Source organism: Thunnus maccoyii, chromosome 18, assembly GCF_910596095.1.
Source record: "Thunnus maccoyii chromosome 18, fThuMac1.1, whole genome shotgun sequence".
In the NCBI taxonomy this organism is placed as follows: domain Eukaryota; kingdom Metazoa; phylum Chordata; class Actinopteri; order Scombriformes; family Scombridae; genus Thunnus; species Thunnus maccoyii.
The window spans coordinates 7083341-7108283 of NC_056550.1; the positions used below are offsets into that span (position 1 = coordinate 7083341).

Genomic DNA, 24943 nt, shown 5'->3' on the forward strand with positions numbered 1-24943 from the left:
AACGTGCTTCTTCAGAAATTCCATGAATGTGTGTGACAGAAAAGCTTGTTTGTTAGAGTATTGGCTTCAATAAAGATTAGTCTTACAGCACCCTTTTAGAGTTTATGACGATGAAATACTAAACTTTCACAGCAGACATTTATGATTTATTTCCAGCCTTAGAGTATTATAACTATAGTGTGCCATGTATTTTTATGCAGTATGATGTGATCAGTGATGGTTTTATAATCCTAGAAAGTAACTACTTCCAGGGAATAAAGCATCACTTTGTCATGGATGGGTTTCAAGCTAGCCATGACTTCATCAATCAGAGCTCCATAACAGTTTACCTTTCTGGTAACAGTTTAGATTACAGCCTGCAAATTAGAGTGCAGTTATTTAGTATATTAGTAGAGTATGTACCCAAATAAATATGTGTGGAAAAATGAGTTGATATTGCAATGAAATTAATTGTTATATAATTTATTTTAAAATTATGATACATTTACAAAATATATTCTTTAGGAAATAATAATGTTTTTAACTGTGGAGTACTTTTTATTGTTAATTTAGTGTACATCATTTTCGTACCTCTATAAAATAGTTCTGTGTATGTTTTTAAAATGATAATACTGGGGAAGAGAAATGTACTTTTGGGATGTTAGAAAACAACCTAGAGCAGCTTTTATGCCCTGTCATATGGCTACTGGTTGAGATAAAAGTTGTATACTACAACCACGACAAAACATTGAAAATGTGCAAGAAAGCTCCCTTATTATAGTGTGAGTGCTGTAAAATAAAGCCTTAGTCTAGTAGTTTCCTTATAGTATTTCAATCATATCCGATATTTACAGAATATCGACATTGTAAATCTAAAGCATTACCTGTTTTTTTAATACTGCAAAAAAAGGACATGATATTAATGAACTCTTTTGACACTTCGGTAACATCACCCACATATACTAGACAGGTGTTATGCAAGCATTGTATAATCTCTATATGCTGTGCAGTGAAACCTCAGAATCAGGTATATTTGATCCAACTTCAACAGCATATGTGTGTAAGAGCTCGGTCAAGATGTGTAGCGGAACAACTAAAAGCAAAATCTGCATCCCTTTGTAAAGAAACATGTGATACTGTCTAACACACAGATACAGTTAGTTGCATGTATGTGTCTTTGAAATATCCAACCACTAAACCAACTGTTGTCATGAAAACATGGCACTATAATCTGTTAAGTGTTGTCTTTTCTTCTGATCACAGGCTGCGATGAGAAGTGAACCCTGTTTGATGTGGTGTACGTCATCCGCTCATAATATGCGTGATTGTACAGGATTACACGCAGTGAGAGAATAATTGGTCCTGCATAAACAACAGTTGAGCTGGAATTCAATCCTTGTCTGTCTCTGAAGAAGCGCTGCATTCTTCTCAATGCAGATCACACACAAACCTTGCACACACATGGTATGGTTAAACATCTGACACCTGTTGACAGGGTTGGTAAATTTCTGCCACTGCGGTGCCGCGTTCTTCAAACCATCCATAACCAAATTTCATCAGAGATCATCATGTACAGACGTGTGATTGTTTCTGAAGTGTGCTCTCCTCTGTAGACGGAGCGAAAAACCGCCTCCACCAAGCTGTGGGATGCGTAATTTCCACCCAATATGCACACCCACCACGAGCGCCTCCTTCGCTAAGCCTGATAGATGGCACTTGAACATAAATAGATTGGAATAGCATAGCTCTAAGTAGGCCCTCGAAACCAAATGAAAGCGGACCCAGAAAAGACACCTTGCTACGCTGGTTTGCAGTAACCATCCCTTCGAAAAACTCACTACATATTTTGAATTTCAATGTTGTTTTTCACCAGAATACTAACATTTAAGCATTTTTGAAAGAGTAATTATATAGTAACGTATGTATTTTTGCACTCAGTGCTATTTTTCTGCTATTTATACTGTGTAACAATTATTTTGACTTTCCTTGGATTCCCTGTTGTTTTAGCCTCTAGTACTGTATTTTTTTGTCTCTTTCCTCACTGTTTTACCACTACTATTTATTCCAAACTGCTGCTACCAAAAACACATAATTTCCTGTGATCCAGATAAATTTACCTACTGACACTGAGTGGAAGAAACACACATAGCAATGGTAACAGCTATCATGAGCTAGGTGTAAATTGAATTACTTTTGTGTCAGTTATCAGCAGAGAGAAACATAAAAATGTCAAACATTATTTGTTGTGTTTTGTAATACCATTCTAGGATTTCTTCTTATTACTGAAAAGAAGATATATAGGTAGAACTGAAATGAAATGTGGAAATTCTGGAAATTCAGACTCCATATACGTCTTTCGGTACTTATCTTCAATCTTTGAGCAGGTTTTTTTTATAAGTAGCACAATCTGTTGAATAACAAAACTAGAGTGCTACCTGTGCTCTGACTTTTCAACGGTACATGTATTTAGTTATTTAGCAAACATCTGACAGATGCTGTGAGCTGGCATCAGGAATCTGCTGCTCTAAACACGGCTTATCAGCGCTCAAGCTATTGTCACTGCTGGACAACTACTGCGGTGGCTGTGTGAGCAGAGCGGGGATGTGTGAATGAGATAGCACAGCGCTCATTAGAAGGGCCTGGGGACAGCTGTGGAGATAGCGTTTATTAATCTCATGACGCTGTCACACACATACAAAGCAGTATATTTTTACCTTTGAGAGAGACCAGTCTGCAAAGAGACAGATTCAGATGGAAATTCATGCAAAAGAATCATCATCTGTTTGTCTTTGCTAGATTGAAACACAAAGAATACGATGGAAATTATGATGTATAGCCTGCTTTTGTTTTCTTTATCTCTGGCTGTCTTTTGAAAAGTAATTGTGTTCTTTGAAGTGAGGGCTGCAATGTTACAATATACACATCTGTCTGTGAATATTTTGGGAGATTAAAGTACAGTACCAGCATCGTCTTCCTTCAGCACCGAAACCTAAGAGCATTCCGACTCCTATTCATGAAAAAGGCCCCCTTGCATTTTCCCTCACACTTCCCTTAAGTGGAGATAACATCTGGGATAAGAAAGCAGTAAAGAGCAAGAGGGAAAGGGAGGAGGGAGCGTGTGTATGTGTGAGTTGTTCAAAGCTTAGTGTAGTGTGCAGTGTGTTCGATCAGCCCTGGGGAGGGAAGTGTGGGAGATAAGCCTGTGAAAGCTGCCAAACACCTCTGTGTGTCTGTGTGTGTGTGTGTGTGTGTGTGTGTCTGGGCCCCCCATTCAGAAAGGGTGTTTCTGAATCCCAACCACCTGCCAGCTCTGGTCGCTTATGGCAGGTGTGAGTCAGTTTGTACGTGATTCAGACCGCTGGTGATCGAGGAGCATATGTGACAGTCTTATCGTCTACATCTCCCTGTAATAACATTAAGACGGGCGCATTGATGGGGAGATTACCGAAATGTGAGCAACTGTGAGGCCTGCCCATATGAATAGTACGTGCATGATTCAGCCAAATAATGGGAAAAAGTGACCTATAACGGAAAACTTTACTTACAAGGAGTGAAAACTTCACTTAAAGCATTTGGAGTCCCAAAGGGGTCAATATTGAATACATTTTTAAGTAATTATAAAATAAATAATCACATTAATAAATTGTGAAAAATATATCAATGAATGATAATTTGTAAAATTATTTTGGAAATTGTTAAAACTCAACTTATTATTATCAAATGTTTCATCATTCTTATTGTCATAATAATAAAGTTTTATTGGAGTTCATTATAATTTAATTATAGAGATTTTGATTTCACAATAACCATTTTCAAAGGTCAGTCAAAAGTGACTGTTTAAGTTTAATTTCATGCCACTGATGTAAATAAATATTGTAGACTACACACTGTGTTTGTGTCACAGTGAAAAGCAAGTGTTACAAGCATCAGTAAATTCGGAGTTAACTTGGCCGCATTTTGATTAGAAGATTTAAAGATGAATCCTCATTTAACTACTTGCTATAGTGAGATGAGTTAAAATACTTAAACACTAGAGAAGATTTGGCTAATTTTTCATGGGTGCAACCCACATACTCAGCTCTGCTGCTCATCCCACAAATGTATGTTCCTTACAAATGTGGCACCATTTAAAAGGGAAATAAACAGGCTTTCCAATGATATAAGATTTATTGCCAAAAAGCATGTTACAACAAAGAAATAATCTACCAAACACAAATTTCCTTACTTTTTGTGCTAAGTTTATTTTACACTATTTATTTATATATATGATTATTTATTTCATAATGTTTTTTTTTACTTATTTGGTATTGTCACTTTGGGTTCTGTAAGAGTAAAGGCCTGAAATCATGTCAACACATCAATGTATGAGGATTATGAACTTTAGTCAGGGTCAATATTAACGAGTGAAAATAGCAATGGCAACAAATCACAGTATACACCAGCCTTTCAGATGTGTGGGAGAGCGGAAGAAAGTTTTCCTGCCTGACATTACTACAGTTCAGAGGTTAAATTCGCAAGCAGGTGGCCAAGCGAAAATGAGCCTGAACCAGGACGTTTCTTTTAGAAGCTTCAGTATTCTCAAGCCAGACCAAAGCAAAGCCACACCACCTGTTTCTATAACCTGTTGTGTGAATTTGACAAACTTATACCAGAGGACTGAGACTTTGTGATGTCTTTCAAGTAAATGCATTTTCTCATGAACTCCACTGACTGCATTTGGCACTGCACCACATTTTTAGAATGGAAGGTTTGTAAACATCGTGTGTTGAGTTCATCACTGTCAGATAACAAGCTCATATTTCCCAAAATGTCAGCTTTTCAGGAGCTAAGAAAAACAATGCTGTTTTTCAGCTTGATGACACTAAATTTGGTTTTATGAGTCCAAGGGTTTGGAGTTTCTCAACTGACAGGGGACTATGTAACCATGCAACTGGAATGAAAACATGAAATCAGCAAAACTGGTTTTCACATCACAACAGTGCCACATGGGATCGTTTAAAATTTACTAAACTGAGTATTGAATGTATTTCATTTCAAGCATTATGAGTGGCTGAGCTGCACAATGTCAATGTAGGAGTTGTTGTAAGAGTGTTCATCAGCTCTCTCCTTCTTTCTGTCTGCCCAGCCTGCCACTGTAACCTGCACGCTCGTCGCTGTCGTTTCAACATGGAGTTGTACAAACTGTCGGGCCGGAGGAGTGGTGGGGTCTGTCTCAACTGTCGCCATAACACAGCGGGACGTCATTGCCACTACTGCAAGGAGGGTTACTACAGGGACATGACGAAGTCCATCTCACACCGGAGAGCTTGCAAAGGTAACAGGACATGACAAATGGTGGATGTTATCTGTTCATAGTCACCAGTATTTTGTTAAATTAAAGAATCACCGTTCAATTCAACATTTTCCGCTAAGGTTAGTGTTGGGGGAATTGTTTTTATACACATACCATTCACACTTCAGGTATTAAAAGAATTCTTTCAAAAGTGTGGAGAAAAGTGCCCACCTGTCTTGGTGTCAGTGAACTGACCCGTGCAGCTCCCAAGCTATTTGGGGTTCTTTGTGGATCCCTGACAAGACAAACATAACAAACAGAACAGAGGTGTGAGCTGATCCACTGAACAGAGCAATGGAAACAACTCGCTAATCATGCCTCACCCCTATTCATACTTACAATCGGCACAAACACACACACACACACACACACACACACACACACACACACACACACACGTACACACACACAGGTGTGAGCACATACGTCAGGTTTGAGACCAAGCTGTCAAGGATTAATGTGTAGTGAGACAAAATCTGAGCTCCTTCTGTCTCGCAGTATCTCGTGGAGGAAAGACAGGCTCATGAGGCCTTGAGCAAACAAACTGCTGTCACTCAGTCACTCTGGATAAACACTCACAGACAAAATATCCCATAGATGCACAAAATACCTGTCTCTGTCTATGTGACAGAAACCAGCACACATATGTACGGACATGTACAGTATGCTTTCCTACAAACACTGACAAACAATGATGTTAATGTCTGAAATCTTCCTGATTATTTGTGTGTGTGCACAGTTTTTGTCCTAAATGTGATGTTTGATGATTGTTTTTTATGAAGGAAAAGTCTTTGATTGAGGGTTCAATGGTAAAAATGAACAAAAAACTTTAAAATGTTACTTCTTTTATGGCAGTTGCTTTTGCATGCATGCTGCTTTTATAGCAATATTACTGAATGCCATTGTCCATTTACATCCCAATCTTTTACCACATACTAATGACAAATGAGGGACTTTGGGTAGATGCACATATTGCGGTCTTCAGCCACATCCATTGCTGAGCTGTGACTGGCTGGTGACATGGTCTCAGGATGCCTATTCTCCCTCATCCTCCCTATCCTCGGGCTATTTGAACACAGGGACAGCAACATGATATTTCCGACTGCATGCCACAACAGTCCTCCCCTCTTAATTCACTCTGACTCACTCAGCTCACATGAAATGAAAGCAAAGGCACAAGCAGCGGGGCCTACAAAAGCGTTTTCAGAGTTTGTCTTTGGGTATTTTATGTCAAAAATGGTCAGAGTTGTGCTGAACACAAGCCTGATGGATCATCTGTACTTAGCTCAAAAAATGACAAACGGTTCTTTGCAGCATTGTTTCACTCTGCCAGCCTAAACATTATTATATTTGGGGAGTATTTGGGTTCAGGGGGGTGGAGCTGGGAGCAGGTCAGTGTAACAGAGGTTCTCACTTTGCCTAATGATGTAGCAACATCCATAGATCTCTGCAAAGTCTTTCCAAACAGCTGGATCAGTAACCTGAATACCTCAAGCCCTGCTCCCCATCCCTCCATATACCCAGCTCAGTGCTCTGGGATCAAACCCAAACAGCCTGATTACTGCCTTTCACCTCAGGTGACAAAAACAGGCTGATGTGACATCAGTTAGAAACCACTATATTTATTGTTCAAATCAGCCAACCATCCCACTCTGCTGTTGTTGGACAGGAAATACAGCGCTGCGCCAACACAGCCAGGGGGAAGTCTGCTTTCATTCCCCATTCCTTAACCCCCCCATCCTTTCCTCCCCAACACTCCACATCTCAACTAAATTTCCTCTCAACGATTTGCTTAATAGATGGAGCTTTAGTTTTGAAAAAAATGGCTCCTCTGCACTATACAACGCCTACATCTCCAGTGGCAGCATGGAATGCCTCATGCTTTATTTCCCAGATTAACAACTTCACCCCTCATCAAGCGCAGTGTAAACATGGCTCTTGGAGAACCACAGTGCACGCCCCCCGCCCCTAACAGTTTGTTTTTTTCCCCGTCCCCTCGTACGTTTGGCAGTCTAAGCCTTTAACTAGGCACAGCGAGTCCACAGAGATGAAGCTGGTACATGGTTCACTGCACCACACTCCCCCAAACCCCCTCAACAACCATTCAGCTCCACAGGCCCCCCACTACATGCTGAAATTAATTACTGTTTCCAGTTTGTAGTCACCCCCTGTAAAGGCAACAGGAGTGCAGTTCTGCGTTTGGGAGGGACTCTTGAGACTGTAGTCAAAATATGTCAATCTAGCTGTCATCACAAAGTCTGACATTATATTGCCCTATAAACCTTATTCAGTCTTTTAAATGTAGAGTAAAACTAAAACTGTATTTGCAGATTTGAGTAGTATGACATATTGAGAAATAGGCCTCTTGCTGAGAGTTAGATGAGAAGGTTGATACTACTGTCGGTAAATATGAAGGTACCACCAGCAGTCGGTTAGTTCAGTTTAGAATAAAGAAAGAAAAAAGGGAGAAACAGCTAGCTTAGTTAACTCAAAATGTAACCTCTAAGCTTCACTTATTAACATTTTATATCTTGTTTGCTCAATCTGAACAAAACTGAAAGTAAAAAATCACAAGTAGTGGTTTTATGGAGGGTTATGTGCCCACCATGACTTTGAGCAGTATGCTAAGCTAAGCTAACAGCTGCTGGCTAGCTTTCTATGGAAAACTGAAGTTGTTATGTCATGTCCGGGCTAGCCTCTGTACCACTAGCTTCTCTAACTCTAACTCTCATTCTACTTTTTTTTCAGCTGTCCTGAAAAAAAATCCTGAGGTTTACTGTCAGGTTTATCGTTTACTGTCCATATTATAAGCACTTGCTACTATTAGTTGAAACCTTTGTGATTTTAACAAAGTTACACAATGATGGAGGGGGGGTTGGGGGTTGATTGTGTCAACTATGCCACCTCGAGGAATTTCACCCCAAGGAAATTCTTGAGTGCAACTACTTTGGGACCCCAAAAAAGAAAGGTCACACGCTTGAAAACACTGGATTCCACATGAGTCCAAAAAAACTGTTATAAATTTATTAATAATATTTTTTTTTTAATAACAAGCAGGTCTTAAAACTTTAAAATACAAGTTAGCACCTCATCAAATTGGCAAAATCAAGCAGTATGGGGAGCGGAGGAAGCACAACAAATAAACATAAATGCCACCACCATTGGCATAAAAAAAAAAAAAAAAAAAATGCACACACACCACACGCACACTGAGTTGACGCAACACAGGGAACCCAGTAGAATTCCTAGTGTCCTAAACGGACAGCTTCAGTTCACTCCCACTGAGGCAAGTGCGGACCGCTGCAGAGCCGAACGAGTTGCGGTGCAAAATAAAACAAAAAGCAAAAAACAAAAAAACATTAAAAGTAAAAACAATCTATATACATTAGAGACAAAACAGCTGAGACAGAACAGCAGTTGCGCCTGGGAGTTGGGGCCGGGAATTTGAAAAGGGCCACCCACTGTGGTGCACAGCCTGGCCCAAAAAGTACCTGTAAAGTGCATTAGACACTAACATTACCAACTGGGTAAGTAATGCCAACTCACGTTTACATACCAGTGGGCGAAGGCACAGCTTCTCAACAGCGGGAGGGTGACAGCCGCAAAGCTGCAGCTCAATCACTATCAACAGCAGATCAGAGACCAAAAAAAAGAAGAGTTACATTTAGCTGCCTAAAGCGAGACAAGATTGAGCCAGCCTACCTCGACCAAGACAAAGTTGTGTTAAGAAGGGCTTTAAGCGAGGCTATATTACTCCAAGTCTGCAGCCAGGAGACAAGCAGACCATTTCGAAATAAAGGAGCAGAAGCAGATATAATGCCCATGGCAACGCTATGAACATGCAGCACAAGAAAACTGTAAAAATGCACACCTTGCAATTGCTGGGAGACCAGATCGCGAGGAAACACAGCAGACACGCCAATACGTCAAACTTTGAACATGCCAGCCAGCATGGAAACCAAGCTCCAGGAAGAGGCAGAGATGTCCATCCGGGGAGCAGATCACCTGCCTAGATATAGCGCTTAACAGTGCCGCCCAGTAATCAGGGCACAGATGAATCATTGATTCCAGCCCAATGACAATTTAGTGGGCTGAAAGAAAGGAGAAAACCTAATCTGCCACACATACAAAAAACTATAACTATCCTATGAAAGTTTACCTGCACTGCAGCAGAGATACTTGCATCATTGAACTTCCATATTCATAATATTTAAAACACTCTCTTCTACTTTAATTTGTCATTTTTTAGCTGTAAACTCTGCTTTCTAAAGTCATGTACACAGTCCGTCCTCACAAGAACAACGACAGTATAGCTCTAAAATTCAAGCCGACAAAAACAACCCATAGTTACGTTTACGCCATCTAGCAGCCGTAGTAATTATGGGAAGTGACGCAGTTCAGATGACGTCAATATAAGGTGACTTGAATATTGATTTTGCCTTATTAGGAGGAGGCGGGTTAGGTGTTGGATAGCTTCAACCCTCTATTTAACGGATAGATAGTTGAGTAGTATCAATCTTGTCATCTAACTCTAGCAAGAAAGCGAAATAGCGTACTTCCCAAAATTGTCGCTTTAAAGTAGAGGCACAGAATTTGACTTATTAATGTTGGAGTTCATGTATTAAATTTTAGCTTTTAAAGCTTTTACAAATAAACATGCCCAAGAAAACACAATAGTTCATTTTTTTTAGATTTTTTTTCATTGTTTTTTGGTGTAAACACCATACAGTAGCAGCCAAGAGAAAACCTTATTGGCAGAAATGGTTAGACTGAATAAAACTCCATGATGTCATGGCTAATTTTTTATTGTAACTCCGTTATGTGATGATTATTTTATTGCATTTGTAGTTTCCATTAAACAGCCCTCCCTCATTTTTATGTAAAGAACAAAGTCGTGTCGAATTCTCAGGGGAAATGAACTGAATCCTTAAAAACTTTGATTTCACTTTAAAAAATACACATGGCAGAAACTTTTATGATACAAATCAAGAAGAACAAGTTAGACCCTTTAAAAAAAATTTAATAAGCATCTCGTTATATTCATGAAGCTTCATAAATTCCAACTAAAAGCAACTCCAACCTCTGCTGGACCACTTCAAGCAAATTTCAAATTACTCTGCTGGTACATAACACATGCAGGGCTAATAGGGAGGTTGGGCTTCCACTTCAAACACTGGCTTTATGGTGAACGTTTGGCAGAGCGCGCTCACACACAGAGAGCAAATTTCTCACATTTAACGTGCGATCCTCCCAACTAACAGCTTAAACAGACTTTGAAGTGCGTTCCATTCGCCCATTAATGGGAAACATTATTCAGGCAGTGTTTGCAAGGAACTCTTTGCCAAAAAGCTTTACATTGGAAACTCAATCTGAAGAGCACACAGTCTGTCTGATCTGAACGCTGCAGAGGACACAAAGCCCGCTCTCAAGAAGCTTAAAGACACGCACATGCCTAACACATACCCACATACATTTACGTTCAAACATGCGCACAGTAGACAGACACTGTGCTGTGAGAGTGAAATACTACAATTAATCATGTTTTTTACTCTTCTGCGTGCTTTGAGAGCAGACCTAATGAAGAATCCTATAGTCATTATGGGTGGAGAGAAGCAGTGTAATTTGATTGAGGTTTTATGCTGGTGCAAGGCCCAGTTCCCCATCTGTGATGGTCTGGAAGGAAAACACAGTCTGCTCTAATGTGAATGATTTCTCACTAGGTTTTAGTGCTAAGATTACTTTTTATTGTATGGAATATGTAGAGTCAGCAGAGGACAGGCCAGAGACATACTGTAGTCATTTGAAAGCTGATATTTGTTTTGTAATAGCACTGGTCTTGTAAACCACTCATGCTTTCATTTTTCAAATCACAAGTTGTTTACTTGGGTACAATCTAGTTTGATGTTCGTGTGCTTTTTCCCCCTTTTTTTCCCTCCTTTCCCACCATAGCATGTGATTGCCATCCAGTTGGAGCAGCAGGGAAAACATGTAACCAGACAACAGGCCAATGCCCCTGCAAGGATGGAGTGACAGGAATCACCTGCAACCGCTGCGCCAAGGGCTACCAGCAGAGTCGCTCTCCCATCGCCCCCTGCATCAGTAAGGCCGACTTCTACCACCTTTCAACACGATTATTTTCATGATCTATCGATCTGATGATTAGTTTTCTGATTAATAGATAAATTGTTTAGCCTATGCAACGTCACAAAATTGGTAAAGAAATTGCCCATCGCAACTTCCCAGAGCCCAAGATGACATCTTCAGCAGTCCAAAATCCCAAATATATTAAGTTTGCAATGACATGTGACAAAGCAAAACAGCAAATCTTTGCATTCAAGAGGCATTTTTCTCTATTTTTGCTTGAAAAATGACTGAAACGATTAATCAATTATTAAAAACGGTTGCCATTCATTTTTCTGTGGATCAACTATTTGATTAATGGGGGATACTTTTCAGTTTATAAATTGTTAACTGACAACTTTATTAATGATTAACTAATAATTTATATGTGCTTTAACGATTAATAATATGCCATTCATAAGAAAATAAAAAAATCCTTTGGTTGATTAACTAATCAGTTCACTAGATTCATTAATTAACTCTTTCTCATCATGCATGAAGAGTGATGTAAATTCAAATATGAACATCTTCAACTGCAGACCTGACTGCTTATAATAAAGAGATTGAGACATGACACTTAATTAGTGACTTAATCACCTTCTAACAAGCCATCAGGTCTGCAGTAATGTTTAATGTTTTGTAAGTAAGTGTGTTAAGGCACAACTAAAAAGGCAGCGCTATGCAAATGGTTTTCTGACAATCCAAAGGTTTGTTTTTTTTACTACCAATGTATGCAGCAATAATATATGAATTTATTAACTATTAATAAAATCATCAATTGGAACTTAAAAACTCTTAAGAAACTATAAAATGCAGCTTGCTAACAAGCAAAAAAAACAGTTATTTCAAAGTTGATCAAGCTCAGTTACTCATCCACACTAAGCCAAGTTAGTTCAGCCAAATCCTACAGTCCAAGATGTCTATAATCCATCAGCGATAGCAAATCCTGATGTGATGAAGATCCTGAAGAAGACCTGAAAAGGACAAGACAGGCTTGTTATGCATGAATTCATGGCTCACACTCATCTCATGTTATTTTTATACCCCTGTTCCATTATTTTGGATAGATATTTGGCTGTTTAAACCAGAGCCTGGATAAACAGACCATTACAGCTCGCCTAACATGGCCTTGTGTGCCTTCAACACTGTTAACGGTCCGTCTAGCAATAAATCCCCAGAATGAGTCCAAGGGAATGATGGCTGATATGTTTATTGGCTGTATCTGCTGCCTGCAGATTCCAGGCCCTCGGCAATAAACGCCAACGCCTCACAGAAACAGAGATGGGTCACTAGTAGCTGCTTTAGCTAGGAGCATCAAGTAGCTGGCTGGTATGAACAGATAAGATGTCTGGGAGGACATGTAGACACCAACAATTGTCCACTATGTTACTTGGGTTGACATTTCTGATAAAGTCATGTGTGTGGAAATTGGACAAGGTCTCTGTGGACCAAGAATCAGAGTGATACGTTTGGCCAGAGTCCACAACAATAATTTAAACCTGTGAACCTGCTGGAAAAGGATTTCTTTAATTTTGTTGGAAGGTAACAAATGTGGTGTAAAAGTTGGAGGAAATTGGGTTCTTGAAGAGTAGAATATATTTGGTTTCTCATATATTTTTTGAGATAATGTCTTTTGGTTTTAATGGTGTGATATTAAATTTTTGTGATATCTAACTCCCTGCCAGCTATGACTTTAACAAGACCAGCGGCCTTGGCTCTCTCTATCTACAACATACCACAATCAGGAGGGAGGAGAACATTAATAGGAAACTCACACTCTCGTTATACACTTTTAAGCACATCTGTGTGTCAAAATCAGCTGTCATTAACAAGACATCCCATTAAATCCGTTCCTAAGTGTATTTGATATATGCTCTCTGCTCTGAGGAGAATAACCAGGAAATTAAGCTCTGTATATTTCCTTTTAGATGTAAAATCACATAAGTTTTATTCTGTTTGCATTGTAATATAATGCCAATCTGAAATGTGTATCTATTCCTCTCTTTGTCAACAGAGATCCCAGTTGCTTCTCCTACAGCAACTTACAGCAGCTATGAGGAGCCATCAGGTGAGTAAGACAGCAATATATATATAGGATTTTAGAACAATAAAACAACACCAAAACATCTCTTGGATTAAAGTCATATTTTCTACGACACCATCTGTTATTACTGTTTTAGTGTATTTTATTATGTTATTTATCATTTTTTTAATCGCTATGCAACTGAACAAAACCAACTGCTCCTTCCTGCATGTAATTATATGTATTTCTAGTTTTTCCATCAGTCGTCTACAACAACAACATAGTCTTACTCCTCAACCAAACACACGTCGGTGAGGTCTGCCACTGATGTAAACTCCAGATATTTTGTCAGTGCTCCCTGTGGCCTCATTGCCGGTATGCCCAGCAGCCTCCCCCGGGTTTCAGCCCTAATCTGATTACATGCTTCATTTGCAACAGTTTGTATTTCAATCAAGGCTGGCTGCGCAGGCAGTGAAGCCCTGCCCGACTGTATTGTTCATGTGCTCTGACAGGGGTCTCCATGTTGGAGTGCTGACATTAGACGATGTGTCACAGAGATATGCAGCTTTAATTTTTGGGGTGTGTCCTTTAATGCCTGATTAGGACGTCTATTCTTAAATGTACTTGATCAGGAGCAAACAGTCTCTGAACTTGTTGCCTTAGCTGTTTAGATATTTATTAAATGACAGTATGTTAATTAGTTTTACAATGATACGGGTTTAGCTGAATAGGCTGAGTCACTTCTAATCATCGATCAGTGTCTGACGAGAGTGGCGCCACTGACTTCATTGAGCTTTGTTGTGAGCCCAACTTCCTACTATAGTGACTGCCGAGGCTGTGTGGAGTTTGGATTCCTGTCAGAAACTCTGCACAGCCACCACCCTCCAAATTAGGAGCAGTGTGGTCCCCAGGGACCCCGCAGAATGAACGTGGCACTGCTGCAGTGACTCACAAAGGGGGCGTTTGTCCTCGCAGCAGGAGATTGGACCTTAATGAGAGTGGTGGATGTAATGGCCCAGACAGTGCAGTGATTGCGCTAAGGGGCTAATGGGCAACGTCAGCTATCAAAGGGAGGTATGATGATGGCCCCCAGGGGCCAGCGGGAGATAAAGAGGCCCCCCGCCCTCACCACTTCATTTACATGGAAATCAGGCATGCTCGATATGGACTCGTCAAATTCATTTACTTTGGGATTTCCCCTTTTCTTATTTCTCCCGCCACCCCAGAAAGCAGCTAGGCATTTCACCAGAAATGCTTTCTCTACATACATGAATTCGATCCTCATCCCACGTCCCAAACCGCTCTTTTTTTTTGAGAGAGAGAGAGAGAGGGAGGAGAGGGGCGTTTTTTTCTTCCTCCATCATTACCCAGGCAACCTCATTCACACAGAGTATAATGGGGAAGAAAGGGGAAGACTGGACAGAGGGCTGGAAGAAATAATGAAGTTTGTCCATATTCAGGCAAGCTGAAAGGTCCCCTCTCTCTCTCAACTGCCCCCTCCTTTTACTTCAGACTGCCCAGCCCAGCTTTCCCACCCCCCCAGAAAAGAGCACAAGGCTTATTGCTCTGGGAGAGGCAGAGTGGGGGTGGGAGGGGGGCAACACTAGGAGATGATCTGGTTCCAATTTGTGTCAGTCAGTGGAAAGTGGAGGGAACAAATGATTTCAATTTTCAGTTTGGCCTCTGGTCCCACCACCAGCTTCCTCATTACAAAAGGTACCTGGCACAGTGACAGCACGACAGCAGCGCCCATCGATAAAAGCCCTCTGGCATCCAAACCCAGGTACACATACACTGGTGTAAAAGGGATACCTCTGGACTCCTAAGACATTAATCATAAGTGTGTGAGCTTCTTTCTGGTTGCTGTTCCTCTCTGCAGCAAGCTCTTCTCTTCTGAAGGGGCCACAGGACATTTAGCCTCCGCCTGTGTTAGAGTATTCTCTTTCTTGCCTCATGCGGCTCAGATGCTCCTAAGGGTCCCTGCTAATTTTTTATAGGTCAGTCGCTAATTTCCCCCTGTGACCTTCTTTTGTGCGGGGGCGACCTCTGGAGCCCTCAAAGCTCGTACAATGCATGCCAGGACACTGACGAGGGAGCAGGCTGGAGTGGAAAAGTTGTGAGGAGTATAGTAGGAGTGTGTTGACAGACACAGGAGGATCTGTGTAAGCTTTAATCCGTTTCACAGTGGCACATTAAAGGCATCTTTAAGACCCTAGGGGTGCAAACAATGTGACACAAGGGGCCACATGTAAAAATCCATCCAGCTGCAGTGTCTCCTGATGATACTAAAACACATTTTTTGGTGTTATAGGAAGCATTTCATGAAATTCAACATCCAGTGTTTACTCTGTCTTTCTCTTTTTCTTCTGTTCCCTAGATTGTGAATCTCACTGTAAAGCTTCCAAGGGAAAGATGAAGATCACCATGAAGAAGTACTGTAAAAAAGACTATGGTGAGTGAGTCTAATATGCAGGAATGTGTGCCGCTAGACGTCAGCCAGCAGTCAAGAGGTCAGATGTCTCAATTAATCAGATCCCAAGCAAGTCCAATCCACACCCTGGTCCTGCTCTCCGTGTTGTGGCGATGGCTTACTTACACAGCCTTAGGCCAACGTCTGCTAATACAAATTAATTTGAAAACATATCTTTTCTCTGTGTTGTGGGCTTCCATACACACTAAGCTGCTGTTTCCCATCGCCAGGTTTTCAAAGAGTCCCCAGAGTGGATAATTTTGACGTGTGGACAAGGAAAACTGAGCTTTTCAAGATGTATTACTGTCAGCCAACATTCTGTCAATTGCAATTGCTAATTTTGTATGCCAATATAGCTGATCTGATCACCCTGTACAGGTGTTATCGTTCACATGTCTTTCTTTTTCTGTTGTCAAGCAACCACATGAGTAGAAAATAGTGATTCAGATGGAGTGTCTTAATGCAGATGCCCAGAAATTACCGTTAGCTTGGGTCAGCTAGTTGAATGTCATTATTTAGCACTTGTGCTAGAAATATAAAGATAGACCAGTCAAAACACAGATCACAAAAAAGAACAGAAGTAACAGAAAGGAGCCCTTCCCTGTTGGGACCAAACAGAGAATCGGGCCATATTTGCCAAAACGGTCTATAATTTTAGCCGTCCATGGTAAGGACTGTGGTTGTTTGCCAACTGAAATTAGAGGGAAAAAAGACGCCCCCCCCCCCCCCCCCCCACAGTGTACACAGCAAATTTGTGTAAAAAGTTATGAAAATCCAAGTACAGATACTAGTTTGTCCTGTAAATAATTTAATTTGATTTATTTGATCCAAATCAACTAGGCCTTTCTTATAGGAATAGTTTTACATTTAGGATATACACTTATTGGCTTTTTTCAGGTGAGAAGATTGATACCACTCTCACACCTGTACGGTAAATATGTAGCCATAGCCAGCAGCTGGTTAGCTTAGCTTAGCACAACAGGGCGGAAACAGGGCAAAACAGCTAGCCTGACTCTGTCCAAAGGTAAAAAAAAAAATCCACCTACTAGCACATCTAAAGCTCACTAATTAACATGATACATCCAGTTTGTTAAATCTCTATAAAACTTCTTGACTGGGAGCAGTGACTTCTGCTGATTGCCTGGCAACTGCTCCCAGCCAAGAAAAAAAAAAAACGGAGATGTAACGTATTAATTAATGAGCTTTACAGGTGCTGGTAGGTGGATTATGTTACCTTTGGACAGAGCAAGGCTAGCTGTTTCCAGTCTTTATGCTAAGCTAAGCTAACTGGCTGCTATTTACCATATTCTGTAGATGTGAAAGTGGTATCAATCTTCTTGTCTAACTCTTGACAAGAAAGTGAATAAGTGTATTTCCTCAAATGTCAAATTATTCCTTTAACTGGTGTACAGGGGAGTAACATCAATTGGGTACTTTAAAATGGTGCTGACAACTTTTTGCTCAAAACAAAAACTTTCAGGAACCTGAAACCAATAAGTGATTAAGTGAACCATTAGATAGAGTTATAATGTGTAAATGCAAGTGGTGCTTAGACTTCGCCCCACAACACCTCTTCTCTGGCCAGTTGTAAAAGCGTCAAAGTGCGGATGTTTGAACTATAGTAAAAGTATGGTAGACTTGCACCCTGTAGACCCTGTAGAGGCTGTCGAAGAGGAACAGACCGCACAAGTATGGTGGATAACAACAGTTCATCCAGCCCAGTCAGCCTGAGGCTTTTGGCAAAACTTTCACGCATTTTAGAGCAAATCCCAAACTGATAAGAGAGGCCAAAACACACAGCAATCACATTATGTTGTCAATGAATCCACAGAACAAGTGGTCCAGCTGAAACACATCTAAAATTGTAGTGTTAGTTGGAAAAATATCACATTACTGGGTTTGAATCATATGTTAAAACATGGTACCACCAGAGTACACTGAAGACAGCTGTGCCTCACAAATTTAATGCCACAACAACTTGAAACAAGAAGGAAATTTGACGTTTTTATGTTTTGATGATTGATGATATGAGTCCATTTTCCGTCCCACAACCAAAACCCACAGCAATGAAAGAGCATCATACCTGTAATTCCAACACAGGGGGATATGTGGATATAGCACATTGTACTATCCCACTGTGTAGCTCTATATTCATCCACATGGCAAATTTTCCACTCCACCCTTTGGATTTTCCACACCATTAATCATTGCAATTTAATGGTTTATCTGTTATCGGTGGATTCACATCTGTAAACCACAGAGACAGAAAAAAACTTTGAGGCAGATCCAGTGTTACATATGATATGCTCTCCTTCTCAGCCAAGTCTTTGCAAGTGTTATATCTTCTAAAAACACAGTAAGAGTGTGCTTACTACATTTTTCTTCTCTCTAAAATGAGCTGTATAAACAGTAACTTTAAGAGTATCTCCCTTTTGTTGACCAGCATATCAGTCATTCCAATTACAGTGGACAGTTAATGTAAATTTGAGGATTATTTGTAATAAATGTTCATCACTATTAGCTCTGCTAGCACACATTCAGCTCCCCTGATGTTGATCTCATTCAGAGATGACTCAGTTGTCTTTCATTCAAAATCATCATCAGTCTGTCAGAAATAGATTTATATACTTTAAACAGCATCCAACTAAAAATTGGCTTAATATACTCAATTCCCCTTACAGTTGAGTAGATAGTAATTCAGGCCATTTGTTGCATTTTGCCAGGAAGCCAAATGCAGCCATTATTCATATTTCCATTGATTTAAATCTTAATCATCAGGGCTGAGACCAGCACTGCATCTATAAATCACTCAGGCTGATTCAAGCAAAGCAGGCGGTTCCTGTTGGTTTTCTCTGAAGTTCCACTGAAAAGTCTGGAAGCAGATGATTCTGCCTGAACCGCGCTGAGGCAGTATGGCAGACATCATCGCTTAGCATGCATTCCCTTTGCCTAATTCATTTCTCAGGCCTGTCGCCTTGCTTTTGTGGGGCTTCAGAGTCTCTCTCTGTTCTTCAGGGGGCCACAACCCCCATGTGTGAGTGGTGATGCAGGCCCCCGGGGGTCACGGGAAGGGGCCCTCTGTTTAAACACAGTTGTGCGCTCTGCCGGCACTGAGCATTCCTCAGGGCACAAACAGGTGGTAAATTAGGCAGACGGTGACGGATTGCCACCCCGGAGAGAAAGAAATATGTTTTGTTTATTCAATTTTTGTTTTTCATCACTGGCGTAGCTACGGAGACGGCGGACACAAAGGGATTATATTCTCGCCTGACACCCTCCTCTGCACACACGTACCCTCCCTCTCCCTGCCACCAGGAGAACAATGAATCAAAGGGCCGCTTGTTTACCGACGCTCCGGGATAGTGCTCAAAGGCAGGGCCTCCCAGCCTCCCCGGCCACCCCTCTGTGCTCACCCAAGGGTAACAGGTCCCTGATCATTCACTTAGCTGATAACCAGAGGGGACAGGGGCCTCAGTGCTGTAATTAAGCGAGCTCTAATTTCATTAGCCCTTGCTTTTTGGTGGCGTGCAGTGTCAAGCCGCAGCACACTGCCCAAAGAAGATAAACCCAGTGGGAAGTTTGGCTGTAATGGGAGGCTCAGTTGGCAGCTATTGTGCGAGCACAGGACCATCTCGCACTTATCTCTTCCTCTCACAAAACTGCTGCTTTTCTCCCTCACCGTCTGTCTCACCACACAGTGTCAGCATGCACTATTTTGTAATAGATTGTTTGACCCTGTGCGCCCAGTCTTTCTCTGCCGTCTATTTAGCTCAAACCAAGCGGCAGAAGGTGTGTGCGTGTGGATTTGTGTGTGTTTAAATACACTGCACAGACTGAGAACATACTTGAGAGAGAAAGAACGAGAGGCAGACACTGACAGAGAGACTGTGCCTGGATGCTGTAACCGAGTCTACTCCAGTGAGTTCATCACAGCAGCTCGTTAGAGGAGAGCGCTATCTCCGCTGGATTCTCACGCTGTGAAGTTGGATGGGGCTCTGGGAGCAGAACCCGGATAGCTCATGAGGTCGGAACATATCCCGATTCTCCTGGAACTTTTTCTGTGGCTGGGAAGACAAATAGTGGCCCCTCCCCCCCCCCCTCACACACCCTTTATGTGTCTGGATGAAGGAGAGGGCTGCAATGAATGGCAGGGCTGTGAGAGCTCGCTCTCCTCAGCCCAACAAACCTTCTTTCTTCTGAAATTGTGTGCAATTTGCTCACACCATGCACTGACACACACACACTCAAACACTCTATTCCTCCGGTTCATTCTTGGCAGTAATAGGTGAAGAGCAATGAACACTGAAAGTGATCAGCCAGAAATGTAAAGAAAAGACTAACTTACTCATAAGTGAAATGTTTTTCTTTATTTCAGGAATTACATTTCAGATATATAATTACTGCGCATTTATTTCACAAGTCTTGAACAACCCCACAATTTGTACAACAAAATGTGAAATGAGTTGTAAATAGAAGATAAATAAATCTAAGAAATGCTACATGCATGTACAGATGATTGCTTGAGTGCATCTTGAGTGTTTCCCATCATCTAAACCAATCCTCTCCAGATTAGATTAATTCTCACAATTGCAAGTGAACCCCCACACACACTTAAACGTTAATAGCACATTCCTAGCTAAACCCACGATGTAAAGCACTTCACTTCAAGCACAGATTAGCTCCGGCGCTGTTGAGCTGTTTGCCTCTTGTTGCAATCAAAGTGATGAAGTAATAGTTGTTCTGTCAGACAGAGAATCCGTGCAGGGGAGCTCCTGCGAAGGGTGGTTTTACTAATTTCCTGGTATGAAAATACCTGCTGAAAGTGGTGTTCCAATAGTTGCCAGGTTCAGTTTGATGTAGCCCGAGGTTGTCAGTGTTCAGATGTTCAGACTCCAGCTTAACACCTGATAGACCAATTGTTTCAGAAGTTATATTGTTAGCAGATGTGGCATTTTTCTATAAAAATTCTCTTTTGGCCATTTATTTATTGCAAAATAGAACCCAGTATCCACCTCTTCCTCCTTAAACCCTTCTGAGGGAAGTGTTTCACTGCCCTTCACATGGAAGTGTGCTTTCAGATGTTCTCCGCCAGCAACCATTGTGCTCGCACAGGGACTGCTATGGCAACTATTGCTGTAATAAGAAGCATGCTCAGGAGGAGCACAACAAGGAAAGGTCACAGGTCAGGGATGAGGGGAGGGACTAGTGGCAGCAGTTTATACGGTGCAAAGTCAGTCATTTCTGGGTCATGTTTAAACAACAGCTTTTATCAGACCTATTATACAATGTTGAACTGCTGCTGCCTCAGACAGATGGGATTGCTTGTGCAAATGAAGGTGTTATAGTTTATGTCGGTGGTTACCAACCTTTTTTGTCTGATGTACCCTCGCAGCCTTGTCAGATGCATCCAAGTACCCCTTCATCAACGTTCTATTTTCCGAATATGTTCATTTAATTTAAATTGTAAACTGAATGTTATTTAACACCACATAAAAGTGGATATTGGTTATTTTTTTCATAGAATTGAACGTTCAATGTTGAAGTTGGTTTAGTTTGCATTCATACTACTACAACTTGGAGTGTTGAAGTTTTAACCATGTATCCATTACTTTTAGCTAATTACTTCAACCATTTCCTTTACTTTTAGCTAACTATTACAGCATTTTAGCGAGATGCTTCAACTGTTATCCATTACTTTTAGCTAAATGTTTCAACTATTTTCCATTAATTTTAGCTAACTATTACAACCTTTTAGTTAACTGCTTCAACTGTCTATCCATTGCTTTTAGCTAAATGTTTCAACTGTTTATCTATTACTTTTAGCTAACTACTTTAAACATATATTCAATACTTTTAGCTGACTATTTTAACCTCCTTTCTCCATTACTTTTAGCTAACTGTTTAGACTTCTCTGTTTGCTTGCTAGCTAGTTTTTACATACAAGTACCCCTGGTTAGTAATCACTGGTTTATGATATGAATCACTTATTCTTGTAGCTTATTTAACTCTGGCTTTTCTCTTCTCCACCACCAGCTGTCCAAGTGCACGTTCTAAAAGGGGACAAGGCAGGCGAGTGGTGGAAGTTCACCGTCAACATCATTTCTGTCTACAAACAAGGTGAGCACCGCATCCGCCGCGGGGACCAACTGCTGTGGGTGCGCGCCAAGGATGTGGCCTGCAAATGCCCCAAGATCAAACCCGGAAGGAAGTACCTGCTCCTGGGTACAGATGACGACTCCCCTGGGCAGAGCGGCGTGGTGGCGGACAAGGGGAGCCTCCTCATCCCTTGGAAAGACCTGTGGGGCCGCCGACTGAGGAAGTTCCAACAGCGTGACAAAAGGGGAAAGTGCTAAAAGTAGCTGGAGAGGAGAGAGAGAAAGAGAGAGTTATTGAGGGAGAGGTGGAGGCAAAATAACGTCCCCACCGAGATGAATGCAAGGAGGAGGAGAGGATGAATAAAAAAATAAACTGGAAGAATAAAAGATAGAGAGACACAGGTGAAAAGTAGGAGGGATGGGGGAATGACGGAGTGCTGCTGCTCTGAGTTGGAGCGAAGAGATTAGTGTTTTTTAGGAACTTTTGTGAAGGAGCTTATTCTACGGTTGTTCTGTTTCTGTTTGTCTTTCAAGGTTTGTTTTATGTGTAATTGCAGAGTTTGCACCTAATGTTACAGATATGTCACATCCTGACTATTTTACCCATGATGCCATTGTTTTTTAAAGTCCCTTGTTCAGTTGTTTAAAGGAGCAATGCATCTACTGTATCAGACTTTTGTATTTTCAGAGGATCTATTTCCACTGTGCTGTGTAAAGCATGATCAAGTTAATCGAAGACATTGCATGTTATTGAGGGATTCTACTCATGTATGATAAGTTGCTCTTATAACCTGCCAAACATTTGATAAACTTTTACCACAGCTGAAAGTGAAAAAATTGTGAAATTGTTCATAACTGTGGTATCAGAGTGAAAACAGGTGCCATTTTGTCTGAGAGCTCCCTGCTCATATGTGAGTGTTACCTCAGTGAAACAAACTGCCATAACGATCCTCTCCTCACTCTGTACAATGATCATACTTCTCATTACGAGCAAGTCTTTGCTCAGCGCTTATTGATATATCACCAGTATGTTGTAGTTGTGACCTCTGCAATGTAAAGTAACCATATGTGCATACATAGACATTATGTTTAGTAGATGATGCCATAGCATCAACTAGATGTAGAGTAGACATGTCAACCATGCACTTATTTTTACTAGTCAAAAGATTTAGAACATATGAGATATGTTCACATTTTTAGAGTGGCATCCAAAAAGAAAAAAAAAATCCCTTACTGTACCATATGATGCAAAAAAAAGGTGTATAGTTCAAACCCTGCTCGCCCCACTGGACTGATTTTTCTGGTTGACAGTAACAACCCTTTTCAAATTTGTCACAACTACAGAGAATTGAGTGTTTATTCTCTAATACAGGACTAAATGTAAGTTGGATGTCCCAAATATTTAGAGGCTGGTTTGCAAATGAGGTTGCAAATGAATGAAACTCATTTACAGCTGAGAGTCAAACCATCTCACTTCATTAAAAGAGAATATTGACCTATCAAGCAACCCTCATACCACTGACATAATGCATGCTCTCTATTTACTGTAGCTGACTGATAGCTAACAATGATTGTGAATTATGTACACATTTCATTTGTATACAGTACTCAATGTTGTGGGGAAAAATAACCTGTGGAGTGATAAAATATCACAGATGTTTATTGTACAGTGCATTTAGCACGCTGTGTCAAATGTTTCATCACCTCAAAGCAACTTTTTGAGGACTGGATTCCATTATCAAGACTTGGTACTCGACAAAAAGGCATGACCGATTGTCTACATGTTATATAGCTGTATAGTATTACTTTTTTTGTTGTTGTTGTTTTTTTTTTTGTTAAACATTAACTAGCTCTATCTCCATGTGAACTTAACCAGAGTTTTAAATACTAGAGACTTAATAAATGGAAAGACAAATAAATGAATGTCAGACAAATTTCTTATGTTTACCTGAGTATGTGCACCCAGAGGATCTCTCAGACTGAGAGAGAGAGACTATGACTGAGTTTACACATACACAAATACATACTATACACATGCAGGGCCACATCCAGATACACATGTACACACACACACACACACATACACACACACACACACACCACACACACACACACACACACACACACACACATAAATACACGGGTACACCTCAGTACTCTGTGCATCATACTGTATGTATTTGAAAATTACAACATGCTTAAACAGTCTCTGCCAACGCATCTGTACTGACACATTTACATTTACATAGACTCATTTTGCAGGCATTTGCAGAAAAGGTACTTCCTACCAGACTTCTGCTCTCCATAAATATTATATCTGAATAATTATCTGCTTATGTTTATACATTGGCTTGTAAATGTTGTTTAGCAGTGTCCATTGCAAATGGTTGTGTAATGTCTTGTAATACTAATATATTATGTTTATCACAAATGAATATATTTAATGACACATGAATCAATGTGGCTTTTGTGGTTTTTATTTTTGGTCTTTTTTTTTTTTTTTTTTACTTTGGTTACTTTTTTTGCATTGAATTGTAGATGGCTGTAATGAAAAGTATTAAGTGTTTGGCTATTGAACAGCCTGATAGAAATGAAAATTAATTCATCTGAAATAAAGCTGTGTTTTAAAAGAAATGAGGATGACCCCAGCTGAAATGACATTTTTAGTTCTTTCCTCCACCTATAATCAAAAAAACTTCATTCTTTTCATAAAATTGCAACACACCAGACATATGCAGACAATTTTCAGCCAACAGTGCTTTTTACTCTCTTATTCAGTCAGTTTTAAATGTTACTTATACAATTTGGCTTGCAAAACAGAAAAAGCCAATAACATATGGAATTGTTAGACCTACTACAACATTATATTAACAATAATTACTTACAGGTTCCCACAAACATGTACTGTAGGACATTTTCCCTGC

The 24943-nt window shown here is 40.5% G+C and overlaps 1 protein-coding gene across 1 annotated transcript in view; it reads left to right on the forward strand.

Annotated features, from left to right (window-relative positions):
- The window catches only part of ntn1b (netrin 1b), a 45027-nt gene extending 20889 nt beyond the window's left edge, over positions 1-24138 (forward strand). The window contains exons 3-7 of the mRNA XM_042393017.1: positions 5105-5293; positions 11261-11410; positions 13446-13499; positions 15832-15906; positions 21958-24138. Coding sequence (XP_042248951.1) covers positions 5105-5293; positions 11261-11410; positions 13446-13499; positions 15832-15906; positions 21958-22277 — 788 coding nt within the window. The 3' untranslated portion in view covers positions 22278-24138. The remainder of the gene's footprint in view (positions 1-5104; positions 5294-11260; positions 11411-13445; positions 13500-15831; positions 15907-21957) is intronic.
- Positions 24139-24943: the final 805 nt, after the last annotated feature.